The 17,396-nt window shown below is 44.1% G+C and overlaps 1 protein-coding gene across 7 annotated transcripts in view; it reads left to right on the top strand.

Annotated features, from left to right (window-relative positions):
* The first annotated feature begins 455 nt into the window (after positions 1 to 455).
* The window catches only part of STN1 (STN1 subunit of CST complex), a 42,794-nt gene continuing 25,853 nt past the window's right edge, over positions 456 to 17,396 (top strand). For 4 of the 7 annotated variants that reach the window (XR_008661209.1, XM_055300263.1, XM_055300264.1 and 1 more), the window contains exons 1-3: positions 456 to 1,122; positions 8,846 to 8,941; positions 16,731 to 16,799. Coding sequence is in view for 6 of the 7 variants with exons in the window: in XM_055300263.1 (XP_055156238.1) it covers positions 990 to 1,122; positions 8,846 to 8,941; positions 16,731 to 16,799 (298 nt within the window). In the remaining variant the exon portion in view is untranslated. The remainder of the gene's footprint in view (positions 1,123 to 8,845; positions 8,942 to 16,730; positions 16,800 to 17,396) is intronic. The other 3 variants (XM_055300262.1, XM_055300260.1, XM_055300261.1) reach the window with 3 other exon arrangements.

Below are 17,396 nucleotides of genomic sequence, written 5' to 3'. Positions count from 1 at the left end.
TCCTACCACTAGCGGGGAACAGGGTGGGAGGGAGACTTGGAAGACGGGGTTTGGGCGGCAGGGATTGCAGGGTCGGGCAGCAGGCCTCGGAAGCCGGGCTCGCGGCTCCAGCGGAAGCCCGGGAAGGCCCGGCGGAGGGAGCGCCGCAGCACCGCGCCGGCCAAGGCGCACCGAGGCAGCTGCGCCGCCACCTGCCCGAGGCTTGGGGGCGGGGCGGGGCGGGGCGGGGCCTCGCGGCGAGGCGCCTGCGGCCGGGAGGGGCGTCCGGGAGGGGCGTCCGGGGCCGGGAGAGGTGGGTTGGCGGCGGCGGCCCCCGCGGCGACTCCGGAGGCGACCTGGGCCCCGCGCTCCGCGGCCTGCGAGCGCCCGGAAGGGCCCGGCCTGCGCGCTCCCGGGGGTCGGGGGCTGGGGGCTGGGGGCTGGGGGCTGGGGGCGGGAGCGGGAGCGCGGCGGGAGGGGCTTCGAGCGGGTCTGCTTTTCGTTTCCGTTTTCCTCCTTTCCCCAGGCTCATCCCCAGACCGGAAGGTGCCGGGGCCGAGCGGCGCCCAGGCCCACCCGCCCTGAGCCTCCGGAGTTGGGCCACGAGGGCGCCCGCTCCTCCTGGACCCCGCCCATCAGAGCGGAGAGCGGCTCAGGGTGCGCCTGTCTGGACGGATCTCCCGCAGGTGGAAAGTGAACGTGTAGTCGAGTTGAAGCTGGTGCCTTGGGGGAAGGAGAAACACGCTGGTGGGCAGAGATTCCAGAGGGAGAGCCCTCAGGAGCGCCTCGGTGCCTCGGGCCCGTGGCGTGGTCTTGTCGCGCGCTGGACCCCGCGGCTTATCCCCCCCAGCCTCCGCACAGCCGCCCCGAGCGGCCTCGGGGCCGTGCCAGTTTCGCCGCTTTAAACGCCTTGCATCCTGATATTTTTCCGTCTCCCCTCCAGATCCTCGACGCAGTGACGCAGAGCCGAGCCTTTCAGGGTTGGCTGCAAGCCAAAGCCCAGCCTCCCGATGCAGTCTGGAGCCAGCCAGTGTGAAGAGGAGCCCCCTTCCCTCCTGTGGGGTTTGGACCCGGTATTCTTAGCCTTTGCAAAACTCTACATCAGGGATATCCTGAACTTGAAGGAGTCCCGCCAGGTACAAGGTATGTGGCTGGCGAGCCTGGAGGTTGCCCAGTGCTGCACCTGCCTGCATGCACCTCACCCTTGTTTCTTCAAAGCTGCACAAAGCCCGGGCGTAAGTGGCTTTCGGGAGAGCCTTTTGTGCTGCGTGCTCTGAAAATGACCTAGCCTGGACTCTCGAATGAGTTCATTTCTGTGCAAGTTAAAAAGCCTAATTCTTACTTTTGTTTTTTTTTTTTTTTTAAATACGTGCTTGGAGAAGTAACCTTTGTACCCAGGAATGTTTTTGTCTGCGGTTGAGGTCTTTCATATTTTAATATGCTCAGTGTTTTTCTTTGGGACAGCTCTTGGTGGAAAGCTCACTGGACCAGATGTCTCTAGGCCTTATTCCCTGGCCTGGGCATGTGACTCACCTGTAAAGCTTAGGTGTCTTCTTTGTAAAAGTGGGGATTAACCAGGTCGGATCTTTTCTTTCTTTCCTTTCTTTCCTGAGAGACACACACAGAGAAAGAGAGAGGCAGAGACGTAGGCAGACGGAGAAGCAGGCTCCGTGCAGGGAGCCCGATGTAGGACTGGATCCTGACTCCAGGATCACGCCCTGGGCCATAGGCAGGCGCGAAATCGCTGAGCCACCCAGGCGTCCTTGGTCTGATTTTCTTATGGGGTTTTGTTTTGTTTTCAATTAATCAGAACCAAGTAATATAAACTTCCTGAGAGGAAAGATGTCATCTGCCTTATTTAGCTATGTAATTCCAGTGCTTAGAACAGTGCCTGGCATATAGTGAGCCCCCCCCCCAAAAAAAAGAAAATGGTAGTTGGGCAGCAAAGCATTATAAATAAATGTGAAATTAAAGAAAACTGTATTTTAAAGTGGTGGTTACTAAAGATAGGTTCTTCATACCTAAAAATATAACAAATGTAATTTGGGGTAGATTTAAATAATTCACATAGCTGTGTATGGATCTTCACTTTACTGTGTTATATGAAAAGTTTGGTTAAACTCTGCCGTTTTGAATGAATAGCAAGGTGTGAGTCAGAAGTAGTCAAGAATCTCAAATATGCACGGTTTGAATGAAAGGATGTTTTATGTGTTTCCAGTTCTATGTACAAATATTCTAAAGCCTTTTATGCAGATTTTTCACCACACCTTGGTTTCCTAATTATTGTTGGAAATGGTCTGGTTTTGTTCTTTTCTTGGAACGCAGTCATCCTCCCCCACAGTTGTCCATTTTCCAGAACAGGCGGATATTCTTCATAGCTCATCTCTGGAAGAAAGTAATTCACACCAAATGCCAGCCTTGCATTTGAAAGAAGGTCTTAATGAAGGTGCTCAAGGAAATTTCAGGACATGATAGGGACTTAACACTTCCTGTGGATGAAGTACTTTATGATGTATTAACAGCAAATCAAGGAAACCTGATCCTCATGGTCTTCTGATGATTCAGATGTGATTTTGTTGCCAGGTGGACTAGGGAGACTCTTGACCCTGAGGCCTCCATCCAGCCCTTCCCAGGGATATTGCCAGAGGTTCTTGGTCTCATTGCAAGAAAGAATTCAAGGAAAGACCAGACATAAAAGTTGAGTGGTGCAAATCGGAAAGGTTATTAAAGTGAGAGTACACCCTCAGCAAAGAGGGGGACAAACCCTAAGAGACTTAACTGTAGAAATCAAACAGAGGGTTGCCGTTGGGGAGGTAGGTGGGAGGGTGGGGTAATTAGGTGATGGGCATTCAGGAGGGTGTGTGATATAATGAGCACTGGGTGTCGTATGCAACTGATGAATCACTGAACTACTCTGAAGCTAATAATAGACTCTATGTTAATTAATTGAATTTAAATAAAATAATTTAAACAAAGAGTGTACTTGAGATGTGAGAGCATGTGAACTCAAGGGAGAGTTGCACCCCATGTTTTGAGTTCCTGTCTTTTAGACAGTTAATTAGGGGAAGGAATATTTATGACTCGGGGAAGGAGTTTTTTGGGGGAGCAGGGTTTTATGCCTTTTCTCCCTTCCTTGGCCAGGGTTTTTGACCTTCTTGTCTGGAGCCTGTTTGGTTTGATCTAGCCTCGTGTGACTTTGTTTTTGGAGTACTGCCAGGACCCATCTCTGACCTTCCCCCTAATAGTTAGCCATGACTCCCCCTTTGCTGGCCTCCAAGCATCCTGTTAACAACCTAACTGCTGACTCTTAACCGTTTTTAAAATGAAACATCATGGTTGAAGCAGACACCAACCATAATTTCATGAGGGAGATCCTCTTTAGATTATACTGTAAGGCTCTAAGGGGTGGAAATTCCCCTTGTCTCGGTTCTTATTTTTGTGTTGTGTTTGGTTTGGTTTGGTTTGGTTTTTGAGGCTAAGGGCTGTCCATGTCTGAAAGAACAGCCACATGATTAGAGGACTGGGATTTCCAACCAGGTGACATCAGCTCAACTCATTAGGAAAGGAGAGGTGCTGGAGATTGAGTTGAAGTGTGGCCAGTGGTTCAGTCATGCCTGCATAATGAAACCCAAATAAAAACTCTGGACAGGGATGCTTGGGTGGCTCAGTGGTTTAGCCCCTGCCTTTGGCCCAGGGCATGATCCTGGAGTTCTGGGATCGAGTCCCACATCGGGCTTCCTGCATGGAGCCTGCTTCTCTGTCTGCCTGTGTCTTTGCACCTCTCTCTCTCTCTCTCTCTCTCTCTCTCTCTCTCTCTCGATCATGAATAAATAAATAAAATCTTAAAAAAAAAAAAAAAAACAACCTCTGGACACCAGGGCTCAGGTGACTTTTCCTGGTTGATAATCAGGAAATTTGATGACAAATACATTGATTTGTCAGGAGGGTAATGTGTTCTGTGGATGTGGAAGCTTTGTGTTTGGACTTTCCCAGGCCTTGTCTGATGTATCTCTTTAGATAGTCCTGATTTGTACCCTTTATTGTAAAACTGTAGTCATAAATCTAGTACCTTTCTGAGTTGTGTGCCATTCTAACAAATTATCAAAGCTGAGAGATTTAAGGACTCCTCGAATTTGTAGCCAGTTGGTCAGAAGTGTGGGTGGCCTGAGAACACCCAAATTTAGGGCCATTGACTAAAAGAGCAATTTTTTGGGAAACCGTGCCTTTAACTTGAAATTTGACCTTACTCTGCATGTTTACCATCAGAATTGCCTTGCAAAATGGTTGCAAAATGTCAGCTCCTTTAAATTAATCCGCAAATTTATGGTTACACTAATAAATACTATGAAGTTTGTGGTGGTGGTGGTGTTTATAGGTTTTAGCGTCTTTTTAAAAAAGATTTATTTATTTATTTATTTATTTAAAAGATTTATTTTAAAAAGATTTATTTATTATTTTTGAGAGACAGTGAGTGAGTGTTGGGGAAGGAGCAGAGGGAGAGAATCTTAAGGTAGACTTCCCCTGAGTGTGGAGCCCGACAAGGGGCTCAGTTTCACGACCCACGAGGTGATGACCTGAGATGAAATCAACAGTTGGCTGCTTGACTGACTGAGCCACTCAGATGTCCTAGTTTTGGGATCTTTTTGGCTTTATCTTCTTGTTTAGCACATACAGCAATACTCTATTATTCTAAATATCCCTGTCAGACTTGAATAATGGGATAACTATTATCTGTTGTTTAAGACAAAATACAATACATATATGTTATGTAATTCTAGAGGGTCCGATGAAGAGGAAATAGTGTATTCATAAGAGTCATATTAAAAGTAGTATCTTAGGCATTTGAATGCTGTTGGACATCAATTAAATAATGGCAGTTAGACTAAAAAGATATAAAATTACTTTAAAAAGAGAAAACAAGGGTGCCTGGGTGGCTCAGTTGGTTAAGCGTTTGCCTTCAGCTCAGGTAATGATCCCAGGGTTCTGGGATCAAGTCCTGCATTGGGCTCCCTCCTCAGTGAGGAAGCTACTTCTCCCTCTCCCTCTGCCATTCCGCCTGCTTGTGCTCTCTCTCTAATAAATTTTTAAAAATCTTAAAAAAAAAAAAAAGTGGAAATAGGCTACTGTCTTGCTATGGTGGTGGCTGTTCAGGGATGGGCTGCTGTGAAAGCTGCATCACACCGTGTGTAACCCTGGATCCCTGAACCCTCCCGGCATGACCCTCCTTCCTGGGACCTGATGGTCAGCACCTGGAACAAAGGCAGCTGAAGCAGAAGGACTGCCTGGGGAAGGCCTGCAGCTCCAACTCCTCCTCAGCCAGTATCTGTTATCTTGGTTATTTTCTCTTATCTTTCTTTCAGTCAGTGGAGCCACCTTTTTTTTTTTTTTTTTTTTTAGCTCTTTTGTCGTGGGAGAGAATCTTGTGTTGATAGAAGGAAGTGGTCCTCTCCAGTTCTCATCGTGCCTCCCACCGTAGTATTGTTGCTTATGCTTCTGAGACTGTGGTTCATGTTGCTCTGTGCTTAGGGAAGTGTCCGCTCTAGTCCCAAGCAGTGTGTTTCCTCCTCACTTGATTTTCTCTGAATGTTTTGATTCAATCCATGTGTTATTTTCTTCTGAATTCGTTTTCCGTTGTTCAGAGATGCTTTAAAAAAAAAAAAAAAAGATTATTTATTTGAGAGAGAGAGAGCGCGCGTGAGAAGGAGGGGGGAGGCAGGATCCCCAATGAGCCGGGAGCCCTACATGGGATGGGGCTCAATCCCAGGACCCTGGGATGGTGACCTGAGTTGAAGGTTGACACTTAACCAACTGAGCCACCAGGTGCCCCCAGAGATGCTTTTGAGATGTTTTCTGCATCAATCACTTGAGATTAGAAGGATTTTTTGCATCTTTGAGTGACTGTCTGACCTTGAAGGTGAGCCATTGTCACTCTAGAAGATAAAGTTTAGGGGGCTACTTTTTCTCTACTTTTTTTTTTTTTTAAGAAAGTCTGTTGTGTCCTCAAGTAAAGACCTGTTCACATTTTCATTGAGTGGCCCAACCCAGTTTTTAACGTTGCAGGATTGGCCTCCATCACAGGTGACTTGACTTTACTGGCTTCTGTCATTAGTCGAGTCTTGTCCAGTCTTATCACTTTTTCGTATGCTTCAACCCGGGCAGAGCACTTTTTGGCTAGCTCTTTTCCCCTTCTCAAAGGATGTCGGCTTTTTACAAACACCATAGCAGCACATACCAGGGTGTCCTAGGGAAACCCAGAGAATCCTGGGACTGTGTCAAGTTTTCAAACGTCACCAGCAGAGCACCCCTTGGTGGGTCTAGAACCAGCTGGAGAGACATTTCAGGGGCAGGTACTGGGCTCCCCAGTGGCTCCCAAGGCTTCCACAGTTGTGCTTCCTACTACTAATATCCTGGGGGCTGTAACTGACCATATGGAACCCTGTAGAGTGTTCTATCTCTAATGCAAACAAATGCCTGGCAACCAGGACAGACCATTGAGATGGGGTCAAGGAAGGCCAGTCAGGTTCCAGAAAACAGTTCTTTCTAACTTTGCTCAGTGCACAAACAGAAAGTGTTACTACCTGTCCAGGGCATTTAGGGAAGCAGAAAGGGCTGGCTGAAACCAGATAACAGCCTGGAGCTCAGGCCACTCAAGCCCCAACTGGTCCTACAGCAAAACAAAGCAGTGCCATGTCATAGCTCTTTGCATGCTAGCATGGCAGGGCTTGGTGCCAGGGTATACCTCAGTAGAGGACCCTGTGCCCACATCCCTAGATGAGGCTTGTTTTCTGAGGCTGTGTGATGTCACCTCCCGCTGTGTCTCTGGTCTCCCTATTTTCCAATTGATCACATCCTTCTGCAGCTGTGATCAAGGGAATGTAACTGCTGAAAACTAGCTCGTGATTGGCATATTATGGAGTTAATAATATGAAATAATAAATAAATAAAAGTATATATACTTTATATAGCATAATATACTATAATGAATAATAAGTGTGTATGTATAAATAAATATATAAGTATAAACATTTATTTATATAAGTGTGTATATATATACACACTTATATAAATAAAATAACTTCTTTCTGCTACTGGGAAGTCTGAACTTGCAGAGGTCCTGTAGGGCTCTCCCTCTGAAGTCACCCTTTTTCCTTTGTGTTTGGCCAGTGCAGGGAGGCAGGGGCAGAGGCCCCAAGGGTCTCATCATCAAAGGTAGTAACTAAAGGACCCGGATATCAGTCATAAGAACTCAGGAGAAGTCGATCCAAACTGTCTTGCTCTTAAAATTTCATGGCTTTTCTGTGGAGCCAATTTGTCCCCACTCAGCCTAAGTGTTCCTGGAAGAGGGTGACCCTCCTTTGAGGATGAGTGACTCCGGCTCCTTCCCTTGTGTGGCCCCCCACCACGCCTCCTTTGCTCTGCGCATGGTCTCTAATCCACTAAATCATCTTGAGAAGGATGCTCTGTTGGGGAGAGGGCCCTCCTTTAGGCTGAATTTGCTACCATTTTTTCCTTCCAAGCACATCTCACTCTCTAGAATCTCCAGCTGACTGAAGCTCAGAGCCTCCTTATCCATCCTCTGAGACTTGTCATGAGTGACTAGTCCTCAGCCCCTTTAGCCACATGGGGTACAAGAGAGCTGTCAGTGGAAGCCAGTCTGGGGGTTTTGAAGGGCCTCAGGGTTCAGCCCACAGGTCTGTCCCACCCCCCAGCCCCATGGATATGGAGGAGAGAGGCTCTGACCAGGCTTGGTGAGGAGGAAGAATGTGGCCAAATGTCTATGCTCATGAATGTTTGTTTACAGTTCAGATCTTTATGTAAAAAGGAAATTGCCATTTAAACAGTTACAGCATCTTTCTGAAAGTAAAGAATTTGGCCATCATAGGGGGAAAAAACAGGCTGGAGAAGATTTTAGTCTGGATTCATTAGCTATAAGAGATAGATACACATACAAGTAGTTTAGGCCAAAATAGTAAGGATGTTAGGGGGCTGCAGATAGGAAACTCTGCAGGAGTCAGGACAGCACTGGGACCTGAAGTTGGAGTTAGGAACTCAGTGCAGCCAGGAGTCCCTGTGTCCCTTCCCAGGTCCAAAAAAAGGCCTCTGAGTATTAGTGTAAAGTTTCTCTTCTCAGGTTTCTCCTCTGGCAGGAACCTGCCTGCTGGCATCTGTCCTCTGGGTTTTGAAAATAGAGTTTTAAAAAAGAGGAGCTTTGGGGGCACCTGGGTGCCTCAATTGGTTAAGCATCTGACTTTTGGTTTCGGCTCAAGTCATGATCTCATGGGTTGTGGGATCGAGGCCTGCATCAGGCTCCATAATCAGCAGGGAATCTGCTTGAAGATTCTCTCCCTCTGCCCCTCCTCCCATTCACTTGCCCACGCACACACTCACTTGCGCACTCTATATATAAAATAAAGTTTTTTTTTAAAAAAAAAGAGAAGTTTTTGAGTTGTTATAATTTGCTGGCTCCAGAGAGCAGTGTTTTATAACCTAATTATCTTCTCTTTAAAAAAAAAAAAAAAAAAGTCACTACTCATTCATAGAAATGATGACTGGTGTCCTAAAAAAGCATTAGTAAAAAAGTCAAAGAAACCTTTCTTGTGATTTCCTCTCTTTCTTTTGCAGTCCCTCAAAATAGATTTGGTCTCATAATCTAATGACTGTTTTTAAGCCCCTTGTGAGAGGTCCACAAGGAGGCACCTTTCATTTTCGCTAGTGGAAAAAAGATTAACCAAATCTAGTTGGATAATGGTTTTCTCTGTTCTGCATTAGTACATACTTCATTAAAGCCCAACTTTCTACTTCTGACTGAATTTCTTGGGGCCTGCCATTTGTAAAGGACTGATTTTTTTTTTTTTTTAAATTTCAGGTGTATTTTTTTACAATGGGCATCCAATAAAGCAGGTAGAGATCTTGGGAACTGTAATTGGAAGGAGAGAAAAAGATGCTTTCTACAGTTATGGAGGTAAGAGCAATTGTGCCTGACACTGAGTGTATGTGGAAGCACCTCACTTAGCTGAACTTTGCATTTGAAGCAGCCCCAGCCTTTGAGAGCAACTAGGGACTGTCAGAGAGCCCATACACTTGTCCTTTATCATGGGCCCCTTGGAGCCACTGACATGGACTAAGTGTAAAATGAAGCAAAAGGTAGGAATGACACTGATGAATACTGTCAAGGGACAGCTGATGGGGAGTTAGGAGGTAGAAGAATTAAAATATGACAGTCTAGGATTTCTGGTGGACCAGGGACAGACACCTGGTACCTGAGGCGGTAACTATAAATAGCAGTGAATGGTAGCAGACGTTTATATTGATACCTTTAAAATTAAAAAGACCAGATTAGGGATCTCTGGGTGGCGCAGCGGTTTAGCGCCTGCCTTTGGCCCAGGGCGCGATCCTGGAGACACGGTATCGAGTCCCACGTCGGGCTCCCGGTGCATGGAGCCTGCTTCTCCCTCTGCCTATGTCTCTGCCTCTCTCTCTCTCTGTATGACTATCATAAAAAAAAATAAATTAAAAAAAATAAAAATAAAATAAAATAAAAAGACCAGATTAATGTTAAAGAAGACTCTTCAAGACAGGGAGGTATGAAAAATAATTGATAAGATATATATCCAGAATAGTATTTTTATTATTTTTTTATTTTTATTTATTTATTTATTTTTATGATAGAGAGAGAGAGAGGGAAAGACACAGGCGGAGGGAGAAGCAGGCTCCATGCACCAGGAGCCCGATGTGGGATTTGATCCTGGGTCTCCAGGATTGCGCCCTGGGCCAAAGGCAGGCGCCAAACCGCTGTGCCACCCAGGGATCCCCAGAATAGTATTTTTAAAAAGCTTTTTGGTACTTGGGTAAATACGCATTATCAGGAAACTTCCCTTCCCTCATCATGGTGGAAACTAAATAAAGGATTTCTACAGTTTGGACACCAGCAGTTAGTATTGTGAGTCTTGATTTTTTTTTCATTGAGTTTAATGTAAGCATTTTATTCCGTTGCCTGGTGCAGTTCTTAGAGTCTCTGCAGTTAAGAGGACAAGCTAGGTATCTTGTGGGAAGCTTAACTTTGGATTCCAAGCCTTTGCTGTAACTGACATTGTTGCTTTCTGTTGTGTTGCCTTGGATTTGTGTTCTCACTCTACTGTGGAAAGGTAGAGGCCGTTGAACTAAGGGATCAGGAACATTTCACTGGCAGTCTGTGTGTGACAGATAATGTATAGTATAGATGCAATGTCATTGCATTTCTTCAACATGTATTCATTTTCCTGAAGATGATTGTCTTGTGCTTATAAAATAACATGTGAGGGACAAGGTTGCCCACGCTGCCTTCTTTTCCTTAGCATATGTTTTTTAAAACTCTAAAATAGATCATCTTGTCAGGCATCCCCTCACTGAATCTCTTCTCTGCTTTATTTTACCAACGGTATCGGTTCTGTTTCTCTCCAGGTAATTCAATAAGTATTCAGCAGTTTCCTCTAGCATACTCAGCTGTGGGCAAGTACATTTTCTATAGTATAACAAAGTACTTCCTCTCCAAATACCAGTGATGAAGTAATAATTTCAGTTAACAAAGCACTTTTACATGTGTAATTTATAGTGTTATTCTCCCCCTAATGTTTTGAACTAGAAAGGACAGAGGTTCTTTACATTTTGTAGACAAGGAAAATAAGGCTCAATCACTTGTTCAGGGTTCCACTGATGGAGGTTTATGGTTTATAGGCCCAATCTATTTATTGATTCCATTGTGCTGTATAGTCTCCATATAACTCAGGTTTTTCTCTCCCCCATCACCTCACCACTCATCTGTCACCAGAAATCAACTTCATCTGTATGAAGGTGTTGTTTTTGTTTTTGTCTTTGCTGGAGACAGTATATTTTATTGATGGCACATAACAAGGTAGGGCTCCCCAAGCCCCCTCTTTTCAGGGGGTCTGGGATGGAAACTGTTCAGGTTAGGAGATTCTCAGTATATTGGGGGATGAGTTGGGGTAAGGATTCTGCAGCAGCTGAGGGCCTCTCTCTTTCTCTTGCTATCACTGGGGCTTGTGGTCTTCTTGGAGGCCATGTGGACTATAAGGCTCACCACCTGGTTGTTGTAGACAAATTGATTGTTGTACCAGGGAATGAGCTTGACAAAGTGGTCATTGAGGGTAATGCCAGCCCCATCATCAAAGGTGGAAAAGTAGATGTCCCTGTTAAAGTCACAGGAGACAACCTGGTCCTTAGTGTACCCCAGGATGACCTGAAAGGGACTCTCTGATGCCTCCTTCACCTTCTTGATGTCATTATATTTGGCAGCTTTCTCCAGGCAACAGGTCAGATCCACAACTGACACATTAGGGGTGGGGACACAGAAGGCCAGGCCAGTGAGCTTCCTCTTCAGCTCAGAGATAACCTTGCCTATAGCCTTGGCAGCACTAGTAGAAGGACAGATGGTGTTCTGGGCAGCCCTTCAGCTATCATGTCACAGCTTCCCAGAGGGGCTGTCTGTGGTCTTCTGGGTGGCAGTGATGGCACAGACTGTGGTCATAAGTCCCTCCACAATGCCAGAGATGAACTGTCATGGATGACCTTGGCCAGAGAGGCCAAGCAGTTGATGGTATAGGAGGCACTGCTGACAATATTGAGGGAGTTGTCCTACTTCTTCTGGCTTATGCCCATCACAAACATGGGCCCATCATTAGAAGGAGCAGAGATGGTGACCCTTTTGACCCCATGTTCCAGTTGAGCCCCAGCCTTCTCTATGGTGGTGAAGACCCCAGTGGACTTCACTCAGTACCAGCATTGCCCTATTTGATATTGGTGAGATCTCACTCCCGGAACGTGGAGATGGGTTTTCCATTGATGACAAATTTCCTGTTCCCAGCCTTGACCGTGCCATGGAATTTGCCACAGTGGAATCATATTGGGAGTATGTAGACCATGGGGTCATTGATGGTGACAGTATCTACTTTGCCAGAGTTAGAAGCAGCCCTGGTGAGCAGGAGCCCCAAACGGCCAAATCCACTTACTCTGACCTTGGCAGTCATGTCTCAGGGATGCAGCTGGCACTATACCAGAAGATGCAGCTGTCTGTCGAATAGGGAAGAGCAGAGAGACCATCTCGTTTTTGATTTTCTGTTTTTTTAGGTCACGTGAAAGAGGCTGTTTGAGGATGTTAGTCCTTGCCCTAAAACCAGGCAGGTACTGTCCCTGTGACCTCAAGGGGCTTCACTCAACCCCTTTTCCCATTATAAAAAGATCAAGGAGATCTGTTTGATTCTTCCCCAATAAATGTTCTCTTTAGGGTGGATGTTAAAAGAACAGGACACATCTGTGGGCAATGGGAAAACTAAAAGCAACTGAGGGTTGGAGTAATTGAGAGTAGGAGGAACTTTCATTCTTGTGAGGCCTATTTAGGGGAGAACTGCACCCTCTCTGCTATGTTCAGGGCCAACTGCCAGGTGGCCACTCCTTGCTGTCCTGGGTCCTGCTCCACCTGACTCACCACAGGCCTGTCCTGGGGATGTTTCCGGTTCCCACTGACTCATTGCATGGCTGAGACAAAAGGCCAGTGGCCCCAGCATTGCTGCCCGACTGGGGAGGGTGTTGTGCCACCCTGCAAGGGTGCTCCTCTTCCGGGGCACTCCAGCAGCCGGACCTTGGCTGCCAAGACACAGCACCTGCCAGGAGAGATTATAGACCAGAAAGTTTTCAAGGGTTTGGTGGCAGCGCCCTGAGCACTCAAGAGCACTTGGCAGCAGCTCAATTGCAGACTTAGAATCCTGGGAGGCCACCTTCAATGTCCTCACATTTTCTAGAACAAATGTTTATGTGCTCATATTTTTTATTTTACGTGGTAAACCAAGACCTTACATTGACCAGAGAAGTAGTGTGCCTGGAGGTGCCAGAGTTCTTTCACTCAGAATGCCCTTATTGCTTTATTTTAAAATGATTTTCATTATAAAATAAAATTTAAAACCAGAGAAAATTTTACTGAAGTACATAAAAGTCATGTGAAACCCTATCAATAAGATAAAAATAACATCAGTGTTTGGGCGAACATCCCTCTTAAAATTTTTTACTTGTTCCTAAGAATGGAAAAAAAATATGTCTTATTTCCTTGTACTATTATGCATATTTCTTTTTCTTTAATATTTCTGAAATGAGGCTTACAGTTAACATGTACATTCAGTGTGGCGTTCTTTCCCACACTCAAAAAAAAAAAAAAAACCTATTATGGTTTCAATTTCTTAAACTCATTTGTGTCAAAATATGCTATTTAACATTTTACATAAATTAGATTATATATAAAACTTCTTTTTTAAAATGACACATGGATATCTTTTAAGAGCAAGGAACCTAAGTCTTCATTATAACTTTATTCTCATATGGTATGTCATTGTAATTTATTTAATCAATTTTATGTTTATAAGCATTTAGATAATCTCCAAATAACAGTATTATAAGCAATATTGCAACAGGTAGCCTCACGTAAGATATATAAATCTATGTATTCTGTTTTTTTCCCTTAAAAATTCCATTTAAAAATTCAACACATTTCCAAATTTGCTCCTTAGAAATTTGATATGAATTTATACTCCCACTAACAGCATATGAGGGTATCAGTGTTTTTAATATTTGTCATTCTAATAGTTGAGAAATTATTTAAATTTGTTCTATACCTGGTAACAAGTGAACTTAGTATACTGACAAATGTTTATTGGCCATTTTATATCTTCTACGAATTACATTCTTTTTCTTTGCCATTTTTCTCTGGTGGTCTTGGTCTTTATTCATTTGTTGAGTGAGTGAGTGAGTTATTTATAGAATGGGGTGGGGGACAGAGAGAGAGGGAGAGAATCTCAAGCTGACTCCCCGCTGTGTGGGGACTCGGGGCTCAATCTCACAATCCTGAGATCATGACCTGAGCCAAAATCAGGAGTCGGTTGCTTAACTGACTGAGCCACCCAGGCGCCCCTGTATGAGCTCTTTAATATATTAAGACGCTAGCTCTATCATTTGGAAAATTGCAGTATGGTATTAATTTTTAGTTGGTCATCTATATCAGACTTTATTTTTTAAGATTTTATTTATTTATTCATGAGAGACACACACAGAGAGAGAGAGAGAGAGAGAAAGAGAGAGAGAAAGAGAAAGAGAGAGGCAGACACAGGTAGAGGGAGAAGCAGGCTCCATGCAGGGAGCCTGATGTGGGACTTGATCCCGGGTCTCCAGGATCAGGCCCTGGGCTGAAGGTGGCGCTAAACTGCTGAGCCCCCTATATCAGACTTTTAAAAACGAGTTCTGATTTTCAGATCTGCTTAAAGAAGTCTCCCCCACACCAGCGATAAGCACAAGTTTCAAAAGTATTTACCCATATTTTCTTCTCATCCTTTTGAGTTTACCTGTTTTACATTCAATAAAATCCATCTAGGATTTATTTATTTATTTTATTTTATTTTATTATTTTTTTAATAATAAATTTATTTTTTATTGGTGTTCAATTTGCCAACATATAGAATAACACCCAGTGCTCTTCCCGTCAAGTGCCCCCCTCAGTGCCCATCACCCATTCACCCCCACCCTCCTGCCCTCCTCCCCTTCCACCACCCCTAGTTCGTTTCCCAGAGTTAAGAGTCCTTATGTTCTGTCTCCCTTTCTGATATTTCCTACCCATTTCTTCTCCCTTCCCTTCTATTCCCTTTCACTATTATTTATATTCCCCAAATGAATGAGACCATATAATGTTTGTCCTTCTCCGATTGACTCATTTCACTCAGCATAATACCCTCCAGTTCCATCCACGTTGAAGCAAATGGTGGGTATTTGTCGTTTCTAATGGCTGAGGAATATTCCATTGTATACATAAACCACATCTTCTTTATCCATTCATCTTTCAGTGGACACCGAGGCTCCTTCCACAGTTTGGCTATTGTGGACATTGCTGCTAGAAACATCGGGGTGCAGGTGTCCCGGCGTTTCATTGCATCTGAATCTTTGGGGTAAATCCCCAGCAGTGCAATTGCTGGGTCGTAGGGCAGGTCTATTTTAAACTCCTTGAGGAACCTCCACATAGTTTTCCAGAGTGGCTGCACCAGTTCACATTCCCACCAACATCCTCTCCAACATTTGTGTTTTCCTGCCTTGTTAATTTTCCTCACTGGTGTGAGATGGTATCTCATTGTGGTTTTGATTTGTATTTCCCTGATGGCAAGTGATGCAGAGCATTTTCTCATGTGCTTGTTGGCCATGTCTATATCTTCCTCTGTGAGATTTCTGTTCATGTCTTTTGCCCATTTCATGATTGGATTGTTTCTTTGCTGTTGAATTTAATAAGTTCTTTATAGATCTTGGATACTAGCCCTTTATCTGATACGTCATTTGCAAGTATCTTCTCCCATTCTGTAGGTTTCTTTTAGTTTTGTTGACTGTATCCTTTGCTGTGCAAAAGCTTCTTATCTTGATGAAGTCCCAATAGTTCATTTTTGCTTTTGTTTCTCTTGCCTTCATGGATGTATCTTGCAAGAAGTTACTGTGGCCAAGTTCAAAAAGGGTGTTGCCTGTGTTCTCCTCTAGGATTTTGATGGAATCTTGTCTCACATTTAGATCTTTCATCCATTTTGAGTTTCTTTGTGTATGGTGTAAGATAATGGTCCAGTTTCATTCTTCTGCATGTGGATATCCAATTTTCCCAGCACCATTTATTGAAGAGACCATTTATTGAAGGACAGTCTTTCCTCCTTTGTCGAATATTAGTTGACCATAAAGTTGAGGGTCCACTTCTGGTTTCTCTATTCTGTTCCATTGATCTATGTGTCTGTTTTTGTGCCAGTACCACACTGTCTTTTAGTATAAGAAGTATTCTTCTTGGCTTCTGCTTTCAACACAGGTTTAAACCAGCAGTAAAAAAAAAAAAAAAATTGCCCTATATTCTATTATTATGTGTGCATTTATAGCAGTCTGATGATGATTTTTTTAAAAAACCATTAAGCCCACTGATCTCTTTTTTGAGTTTCTCAGAAATTAGACAAAGAGAAAAGACCTCTCATCCTATAGCAAACATCTTTAATTCCTCTGCAGTTATAAATCCAAGTGCAATGGGAATTCTTTGTGTGTGTGTGTGTAGTTTTTTGCACTAGGAATAAAATAAGCCAAAATTATTTATGTGAGCAAGTTATTATTTTCCATTATGAAAATAAAACTTTGCCCTTCTGCAGTATACTTGGCTTTCCTTACATCTCTTGCAGTGCTGGGGCCTGGGCAGAAGCTCATTCACAAACAGAAGTGCGGATCAGGAAGTTTGGGATGCTTTATCTTGGAAAGTCATTGAGCTGGTAAAGGAGCGGATGGTGACAGAAAGTTGCCTGCCCTCTGAGTGCCTTTCACCACAGACCCTGTTGATGAGCTCTTGTTTCAGGGTGGGAAAGCCAGGCTGATTTTGTTTCTTAGCATTCGCTGAGATTTTTGTACTTAACTTCCTGAAACACACCGTTTTTAGGAGAGGCACAGACAGGAATCATCAGTACCCGAGCCGGGCTACATGAATGTTGACTTCCTTCTTTTAGGCTTGAATATTACACTGACCTGTGCAGACAAGCAGTTCCCATTGGAGTACTGGGAGAGGTTACTTCTAAAATTAGGATAGTTTTATAAGGGCTTTGCCATCCACGCTGTTGAAAAATGTCATTTTTGGGTATGGCTGAATGCAATGACAATGTGCTAATTCACTAGCAACACCCAAATCTCTCTTCTATCCTTTTATGCTTCTCTTGCAGTGGATGACAGCACTGGAGTTATAAATTGCATCTGCTGGAAAAAGTCGAACAATATCGAGTCTTCATCAGGTACTTTTATTTGACACACTCCTTTACTTTTCAGCTAACTAGTGGCTTTTCCTCAAGGTGGCTCATCAAAACAGCTGTAAAGCAAATCTTCATATTTGTCTACTGGTGAATTCTGTTGATCAATTTGAAGTGCTATACCCAAAGCTCTGGCTCCTCTGCAGACTGATGTCAGAGAAAAGCTAGTTGTGTTTCTCCTCTCTCTTTGGTGCTCACTTCTCCCAAAGCCTGCAGGAGTATGACTAGGTTGAGGAGAGTTTGAGCATTTTACCTTTACTGTGGTAGTTATTACAGAAGTCAAGATGTGATAGCCTAATTGTTGGTCAGGTCAGAATCCCCTTGATCCAGGCCTATCCCTTGACCAAAGAAGGGTTTGGAGACTTCCTCTTACATGATTGCCACTAGTGTCTGTGCTACCAGGATTCAGACTTTCTGAAATCTCAAATACACCAGGAATTCTAAGGCTGATGAGATGGTAAGATAGGATTCCTTTGAAGTTAGCCATTGAATAATATAAACTGAGAAGAAACTTTAAAATTGTGTTTTGAACACATTGGCTATAATTGAAACAGCATTTGGAACTCCTTGAGTATATTTTAA

Source organism: Nyctereutes procyonoides, unplaced genomic scaffold, assembly GCF_905146905.1.
Source record: "Nyctereutes procyonoides isolate TBG_1078 unplaced genomic scaffold, NYPRO_anot_genome, whole genome shotgun sequence".
NCBI lineage: Eukaryota > Metazoa > Chordata > Mammalia > Carnivora > Canidae > Nyctereutes > Nyctereutes procyonoides.
The sequence above is the reverse complement of the archived record's forward strand: the minus strand, read 5'-3'. Positions and strand labels throughout refer to the sequence as shown.